Source organism: Otolemur garnettii, unplaced genomic scaffold, assembly GCF_000181295.1.
Source record: "Otolemur garnettii isolate 467f Iridium unplaced genomic scaffold, OtoGar3 scaffold00221, whole genome shotgun sequence".
NCBI classification, from domain to species: domain Eukaryota; kingdom Metazoa; phylum Chordata; class Mammalia; order Primates; family Galagidae; genus Otolemur; species Otolemur garnettii.
In genome coordinates this window covers 456533-465554 of record NW_003852616.1, presented here as the reverse complement: position 1 = coordinate 465554, position 9022 = coordinate 456533, and the positions used below count along the sequence as shown (strand labels likewise).

At 45.7% G+C, this 9022-nt stretch overlaps 1 protein-coding gene across 3 annotated transcripts in view; it reads left to right on the top strand.

Moving 5' to 3' along the window:
- The window catches only part of ATP7B (ATPase copper transporting beta), an 83924-nt gene that overhangs the window by 48470 nt on the left and 26432 nt on the right, over nt 1-9022 (top strand). For 2 of the 3 annotated variants that reach the window (XM_023508070.1, XM_012812748.2), the window contains exons 3-5: nt 2376-2633; nt 4921-5084; nt 7403-7564. In XM_023508070.1, coding sequence (XP_023363838.1) covers nt 2376-2633; nt 4921-5084; nt 7403-7564 — 584 coding nt within the window. Of the gene's footprint in view, nt 1-229; nt 525-2375; nt 2634-4920; nt 5085-7402; nt 7565-9022 lie in introns of those variants that run through there. The other variant, XM_023508071.1, reaches the window with a different exon arrangement.

Here is a 9022-nt window from a genome sequence, read left to right as displayed (position 1 = left end):
GTCCCAGCTACTTCGAAGGCTGAGGCAGGAGACTTGCTTGAGCCCGGGAGTTGGAGGTTGCTGTGAGCAGTGAAGCCATGGCACTCTACCCAGGGGAACAGCTTGAGGCTCTGTCTCAAAAAAAAAAAAATTATTTATTGTTTATCTGAAATTCAAATTTAACTGAGTGTCTTGCATTATACGTGGCAACAGCAACTTTAATTTAGAATAAACTATTAGTGTGCCAATAACTGTCTTTTATAACCTCTTAAATGCCAAAATGATATTTGTATTTGATTAGTTCTTGATTGATTAGGAGGCCCTTGATGACAGTCTTCAAACCAGCATGATTTTTTTTCTCCTAGGACTCTTCTAGCACCCAGCACAGAGTAGGTATTTGTGAAGGCAGTGAGAGAGGAAGCTGTGTGGGCTGTGACAGGCACCGAGTAACAAAGGTCTCAGAGTTGAAAACCCCAGGAAACCAACTCCTCGAGGGCTGAAGGATCTCAGAGACCAAGGAGAGTTACTGGGGCCCTGGGGCTGAGGTTAGTTGGTGGTAACTGGGACCACTGGAACCCTAGAAGGGACAGGCGACAGGAGGAGTTGGGACCCTCGTAGAGGCAGAAACACTTTGGGTTTTCCCCCTGTTCCATTTGTTACCTCCCACGGACAAGTGTAATCAGAAACAAGTTGGCAAGGAAGCCTGGGAAGAGTGGTTTGCAGGGTGATGGCAGGGAGGGGAACAGCTTGCAAGCAGACGGGCAGGGACAAGCATTGAAATTTACCCCACTGAAAATACATTTAGACCTGGTTTTTGCCTAGAAGGCAGCTCTAGGTTTGCTCACTCGTTTGTGTGGTAAATGTTTTTTTGAGCGAATGAGTGAATGAATATTAAAGTAATGTCCCATCCTGGTAAATAGGTATTACTCCAAAGGCACCATTCCCTCACAGGCTGAGGGCCCAGACGCCGTGACTAAAAAAATCACCTCAAACTCTGCACAGGAAAGAATTGACATGCACTGTAGACTTTAATGTGGGGGTTTAAAGCGATAGAGCTTTGAGAAGCAAACATCACGGATAGTTTCAAGCTCACTGTTGAGTAGACAAATCTATTAACAAGGCACAAAAAATACCTTTTTTTTTCTTTGAGACAGAGTCTCAAGCTGTCTCCCTGGGGGGAGTCTCGTGGCGTTACCCTCACAGCAACCTCAAACTCTTGGGATTAAGTGATTCTCTTGCCTTAGCCTCCCAAGCAGCTGGGACTACAGGCGCCTGCCACTTCACCTGGCCATTTTTTGGTTGTAGTTGTCACTGTTGTTTGACAGGCCCAGTCTGGATTTGAACCTGCCAGTATGTGGCTAGTGCCCTGGCTGCTTGAGCCACAGGCACTGAGCCACAAAAATACTATTAATATGGATAATTTGGACTTCATTAAGGACTTCTTTTATCAAAAGATACTAAAAGTGTAACTGGGAGGAGATTTTTGCAATACATGCAGCTGACAAAAGATGCATACTTAGAATACATATACACCTCGTACATATACGCATACCTAGAATACATATACACCTCGTACTAACAGTGAAAAGGCAAACCTAGAATACATATACACCTCGTACATATATGCATACCTAGAATACATATATACCTTGTACTAACAGTGAAAAGGCAAACCTAGAATACATATACACCTCGTACATATATGCATACCTAGAATACATATACACCTTGTACTAACAGTGAAAAGGCAAACCTAGAATACATATACACCTCGTACATATACGCATACCTAGAATACATATACACCTTGTACTAACAGTGAAAAGGCAAACCTAGAATACATATACACCTCGTACATATACACATACCTAGAATACTTATACACCTCATACTAACAGTGAAAAGGCAAACCCCTCAATAAAGGCGGTTCTCATGGAGAGGAGCCAGATCTCTGTTAGCCAGAATGAGGGAGTGGCTAGAAGGACAGAGCCTGGAGATGAGAGGGATCTGAGACAAATTAATTTCTTGTAACTAATTTCTTCATCTGTAAGATGAAGATAATAGTACTTACCACATGGGGCTATATTAGTGATCAAAGGAGGGCACACATGTAATGTACTTAGCAGACTGCTTGCTGAATTATTATTGATATTATCATCATCTAATTAGACCATTTGCCTAATCAGAACAATTCTTCTTGAAGTATTGGCATGTTTTCATGTATCTGTAATTGTGGGCCTGCCTCTGGTTGTGGGTAGAGAGAGACAAAGATGGAAACACCGCTTAGCCTCTGTAGGAGCTTTAAGCTGAATATTATCAGGTGTGAACCTCTTGTTCTGAAAAGTAAATTAGTACTTGTTCTTCTAATTTGAATTATTTCTGACATTTTATCCTAGGGAACTATTCTCTCAACCCTGTTGGACACCTCAGTGGTGGCACTTCCATGGTGCAAACTACAGGTGTCCCACCTGTGTCTGTGCGGGAAGTGGCTCCCCATGCTGGGGAGCTTTCTCAAAGCCATGAGCCCAGTCACTTGCCAAAGGCCCTTCAAGCCACCAGAACAGTGGGGCTGCAGAAATGTTTTTTACAAATCAAAGGCATGACCTGTGCATCTTGTGTGTCTAACATAGAAAGGAATCTGCAGAAAGAAGCTGGTAAGAGCCCGGAGCCCATGTTGAACTTGGGAACGCTGTCTGTAGACCTCGTATTCTCCTTTAAGGATCATCAACTGGATTTATCAGTAGCTCTGATAACCTGGTGGCAAGTTCATTATATGATCGTGTTAAATGTTTGGCTGATGTTCTTGTACAATTAACATTCTTTTCTTTAAGAAGCACTTAGTTTGAGATAGAATATATCTCTGAGTAAGTTAGCCGTGGAAAATAACAGTTTAAAGATAGACTTCTCAATTAGCTTGTCCTAATATTATTTTCTGTTTTTCCCCTCCCATCCCATTAAACAGTTTATAAGTCACTAACTAGCCTGTATTTTGTGTAGAAGTTCCAATTTCCCATATTCTGTCCTATTGTCCCTATAAACCATAGAATGTTGTGGAAAGGCCAAAGTTTTGTCCTCCACACTACATTCCCAATGCTTTTAAACCTGAAAGTACAAAAATCCTGTGCCATTTTTTTGTTTGGAGTTCTTTCTTTCTTTCTTTTTTTTGAGACAGAGACTCAAGCTGTTGCCCCACGGCATCACAGCTCACAACAATCTCAAACTCTTGGGCACAATCGATTCTCTTGCCTCAGCCTCCCAAGTAGCTGGGATTACAGGTGCCTGCCACAACACCCAGCTATTTTTTGATGCAGTTGTCATTGTTATTTAGTTGGCCCAGGCCGGTGTATATGGCTGGTGCCATAACCACTGTGCTATGGGTGCTGAGCCTGGAATAATTCTTAACTATGACACTGCCTTGCCTGCAGAGTCACTTTCCTTCCTCATCCCAGTGGTTCCATGTATCTTTCTGCTGGTGCTCTGCTGCTGAGAATCAGCCCTAAATTTGGTGATACAGTTTTCTAGCCTCTTGTTTACCATCCTTTTCACCTGAGGCCTACAGCTGGCTGTGAATGCTCGTGGACGAGCAAACATGGAAGCTGATGCCCATGATTTTCATGATCTCTGTCACCACAGATAACCATTCAGAGCCAGCTATGGGCTGTGGTTGGACTCTTCTGCAAGGCTGTAGTTTCCTGGAGCTCCAGGATGACTGTTTTCAAATTGAGGTGTCACTAGGAGGAGTTAGTGCCTTTCTCACTCCAGGGCTGGCTGCTCATAAAAGTAACCTGTAGTCCCCCGATGCCTGTGTTTCTGTTCCTAACTTGGATCATCCATTTTTATCTCTATGGCATGCTTTCCAAAGCACATCATTCCTTTCATTTATTTGAATGAGATTTCTCTCCACCCTCCATCCCCCTCCAAGCTAACACAATAGTATTAGCAAGATAGTCTGAAACTTCTTTTTCACTCCTGAAAGTTATTAGAAATGGAAAAAGTGTAAGAAAAACCACTTTTGAAAATTATTCTCCTTATATGCAGGTATCTAGAGGAAAAAAGCATATCCTTTCTGTCAGAGTAGTTGAAGGCTTCATGGGTGTCTTTTTTTGAGACAGTCTTGCTCTGTCGCCCTACGTAGAGTGCTATGCTGTCATCATAGCTCATTGCAACCTCAAACTCTTGCTGACTGGGCTCAAGTGATTCTCTTGCCTCAGCCTCCTAAGTAGCTGGGACTATAGGTACCTGCCACAATGCCCAGCTAGTTTTTCTATTTTTAGAAGAGATAGGGTCTAACTCTTGCTCAACCTGCTGTTGAACTTGGGAGCTCAAGCAATCTCTCCCCCTCAGCCTTGCAGAGTTCTAGGGGCGAATACTGTGTGAGCTTCTGTGCACCTGGGTATCTTCTAAGCCTGACTCAGAGCTTTTGTCATGGGCCAGAGCATGGGCATCACCTGGGCTGGGTAGACATGCAGAATCTGGGACCTCATCCCAGACCAAATGAGTCAGAAGCTGTTTTGACAAGGTCCTTGGGTATTCATATGCCCGTAACAGTTTGAGGAGCATTGTTCTAGAATAGTGTTTCTCAAGCTTGTCTGTGTAGACAGTCCCTGAGTTACAAACATCTGACTTACATAGAACTTGCCCTTAGAGATGGGGGCTGTCTTAGGTAGTAAGTAAATGTGCCTGTTCCAACTTACATATAAGCCTACAGAACCTATCTTGTTCATAATCTGGGGACTGCCTATATATTAGAGTCAATGGTACCTACACTGAGAGATTCTAACTACAACTGTTAAAAGCCCCCGAAACAATCCTAATGTGCAGCCAAGTTTGGGAGCCACCAACTAGAGGTTTCTGGGAAGACATTTGTCTTTATTAGGTTATGTTGGCCATGTCATCCGGAGGCCTTCCCAGAGCGTTACACCCATGACCTGGTGGTTTCAGGTGTTCTCTCCGTGTTGGTTGCCTTGATGGCGGGAAAGGCAGAAGTCAAGTATAATCCAGAAGTCATCCAGCCACCCCGGATAGCTCAGCTCATCACAGACCTGGGATTTGAGGCTGCCGTCATGGAGGACTATGCAGGCTGCAATGGCGACATCGAGCTGATTGTAAGTATGATGGTTACATCAGGGGCTGCAGGCTTCTGACAAGTCATAGGTAAGTTTCTGGCAGCGATCATCTTTGTGATTAGCCAGTTTCCCCCACATGGGATCTGTCCTGTTTGTTATTGCTGGGTTTTTGGTTTGTTTTGTTTTCCTTTGAGGGCAACAACTCATTCATTCTGTGCAGGGAGGTCATTTATGTCAGCAGTCACAGGAGACACTGCACCGAGAGCATCTAGAATGTCAGGAAAAAGTGGTGGTGACACGCAAGAGTATAGGAGAAGGAGGAATTAAAAGCAGCAGGTTGTCTCGAATTGGGTGGTTTGAGGGAGGCTGAGTATAAACAGTCCTTCAAGCCTACAGAGGAGCTCACGTGCCTGCAGGCATCTTGAGGCAGAAGAGGTGAGGCTGCATGGTAGAAGCTCCTCTAACATGGAGAAGGCCTGTACCCAGGCACACACAGTCTGAGGGGAGCGCCGAAGGGGGTGGTGGTTCCCAGGATGGGTGGAGAAATGTTGTTTCCCATTGTCTGATGTTACCAGCTGCACATATCACAAATCATTGAAAACAACAGGTGCGTCTGGTATCTAGAACATGCTATGTGTGAAAGCACACAGTTCTCTGTGTAAACAAAGGGAATCTTAGAAGAACCCACAGAGAACTGAGCAATGCTGCTCCACTGAGGCAAGAGGAGTTTCTACCCCTTAGTGCAGCGGTTCTCAACCTGTGTGTTGTGACCCACAGGAACTGTATTAAAAGGGCCACGGTATTAGGAAGGTTGAGAACCACTGCCTTAGTGCATTTGGTCATTGAGAATTTTCTACCATCAGTGCTGAGTCAGTGATTGAGGACACAGTGGCCTGTGAGTTCCGGGTGAGCATTCTCTGCCGAGTGGCTCCTCTGCTGTCCAACAGTACTTCCTGGGTGTGGAGGGTACAGCTGTGTCAGTCAGGAAGAGGTGCAGGGGCGCTCACTGCAAACCTCCCGTTCCACACGAGATATCTCAGAGTACTGTGTGGAAAATCTAAAGCAAGGGGTATTACTGGAAAAGGTGAAAACTTGTTTTTGTTTGTTTTTTGGCTGGGGCTGGGTTTGAACCCGCCACTCTGGCATATGGGGCTGGCACCCTACCCTTTTGAGCCATGGGCTCTGCCCTGAAAACTTTTTTTCAACAGTTTTTTATTGCAGTTTCTTTTTTAAAAACTACTTTTTAATAACTTCTTAAATAACTTTTATCAATATTTTATCATCACATGGTCACAGGCATTTTAGTATTCTAGGAAGTGCTAAGTGCTGCTACTCAGAAGAGTGACTTTCCTGGTATGTGCCCCAGGATGGGCAGGCCACCCTTCGGGCTCCTTTTCTCGTGTCAGGATGCACAGCATGATGTGGCTGTAGTGGCATCGGCTCCAGCTGGGTTTGAGTTCTGGCCCTGTCCGTTGCTGTGTGGCTGCCTCACTGCACGGTCACTTCTTGGTTTGGTCTGTGAAGGCTCCCTCCAGCAGCAGACTGGAGTTGCTCAGCTCTGCCCCTTCCTGGTTGTGTAACTTTGGATGAGTTCCTAAAACTACAGTTTTGAGACCTACCTGTGGGGTTGGTGCGGGCAGCACAGTGACTGGGACAGTACTCGGCACATTGGAAGTATGTTGTTATTGCTGGAAAAGTAAAAGGGGAGCGTAGAGGTGCCAGCAGGTGCACTCCCAAGTTTGCCTGCTGGACCTCACCTTCTCCTTGGTCTGGTAATACCCTGTCCACACTTTGGAGCCATCCCTGACCTATCTTCTCCCTCAGTCCCTTCCTAAGTCCTTTCCTCCTGGGGATAATATGGTATTGACATAGCCACCCATGGACCCAGCAGAGCACTGAATAGAAAGGGTCCCAGCAGCAGCTGCAGACCACATGCCAGTGACACTCAGGATTATAGGGAGGATTCCAGGAGCTCAGAGGGTTTTGCAGAGGTGCACATCCTTAACCGTTGGAGGCAGTTACTATCCCAGCCAGATGCCTGAGACAGAGTGGAGCGTGGCTTGTGAAGTCTCCTCGTTGGGGGGCAGTTACTGTCCTAGCCAGATGCCTGAGACAGAGCGGAGTGTGGCTTGTGAAGTCTCCTTGTTGGGGGCAGTTACTGTCCCAGCCAGATGCCTGAGACAGTGAAGGTTCCTTATTATTGGAGCTGCAAGTTAAGGGGGTCTGGAGTCTTGGGAATGGTGTTAGAGTGGGGAGCAGTCTCATAGCTGTCTGTTACGCAGACTCCTTGGAGTGGCTTTGACAATAGACTCGTCTTGACCTTGTGTCTGTGGGATTCTTGCCATCCTGTGTTGCAGATTACGGGGATGACCTGCACGTCCTGTGTCCACACCATTGAGTCCAAGCTCACAAGGACAAATGGCATCACCTATGCCTCTGTGGCCCTTGCCACCAGTAAAGCCCTTGTTAAATTTGATCCAGAAATTATCGGTCCACGGGATATTATCAGAATTATTGAGGTAAGTCATTCATTAAAAAATTATACTTAACCTTTTTAAAAACATGATCATTGAAGAAAAATGAGAAGATAAGAGCTAAACAAAACAGAAGAAACAAAAATCACCTCAAATCCTTAAAGTTTTCTCAGGGAAATGAGCTCAATTATTTTAAAATAAACTGTGAAGATAAGTAAATATTAAATAATCTGAGAGGGGATATCAGGGAAAAGACATTGTGTTGTTTTCATTTCAGATTGTCCCTGAGACAATTTAAATGTTCCTTTTGTCTGTACCAGTAACTACAGACTGAAGAAATGTTGGCATTGGCAGGAATGGTGCTACCTTCTTGCTGTATTGGGAAGCCTATCTGGTTATTGGAGAGTTGGGTTATTTCTGTGTTGAGAAATCAGTTAGAATCTTCATGCATGCCCTGCTTCCTACTCCCTTCCTCAGATCCCATTTCCTTTTTTAAACCATTTCCTTCTTAAAGTGTACACTGTACCAGACCACATGAGAGTGTGCATCCAGTCTGAATGGGCAAGATAGTCAAAACTGAGCAAGGGTAACCTTCACCAGCGAGTGGCAAGGACATGTTAAGTTTAGTGGGAACTGTTCCATATGCAGGTGTTTATGAAGCAAGACTTCTTGGAGCAGTCTTCATATGATTTCATCTTTAATGTCTCTTCACTCTGTGTGTGTGTGTGTGTGTGTGTGTGTGTGTGTGTATTTAAAGAGACATGTCTGTGGCATGGCCCAGTGGCACTTTTTGATGTGGACATACTGTTGCTGCTGCTGCTGCTGCTACTGCTGCTAAGCTAGGGCCTTCCTCTTGGAGGCAGACGTCATAGTTGTTTTACCAAATAAAGGAAGATCGTCAGAGAGGTTAAGTGGTTTTGTTCACTGGTACCAACTCACAGATGACAGACCTGGCATTCAAACCCAGTCTTACAGTTCCAAGCTCAGAAACCTTTCTATTTCTGTGACACCACAAATCTGAATGAGCAGCAGTGATAGGGCATTGGTGAGGCTTACGTGTTAGGTTGTTATAGTCGGCCATAAGGAGCATGCACCTCTGCCCAGCCTACAGAGCCTGGTGCCATACCCTCTGCCCTCACACGGGGCGTATTGCCCACATGTAGTCTCCCACATGGGAGGCATCTTGTCAATGTGTGGTCTCCCTCACAGGAGGCATCTTGCCCACATGTGGCCTCCCTCGCGGGAGGCATCTTGCCCATGTGTGGTCTCCCACATGGGAGGCATCTTGTCAATGTGTGGTCTCCCTCGCGGGAGGCATCTTGCCCACATGTGGTCTCCCTCGTGGGAGGCATCTTGCCCACGTGTGGCCTCCCTCACGGGAGGCATCTTGCCCATGTGTGGTCTCCCACATGGGAGGCATCTTGTCAACGTGTGGTCTCCCTCGCGGGAGGCATCTTGCCCATGTGTGGTCTCCCTCGCGGGAGGCATCTTGCCCACGTGTGG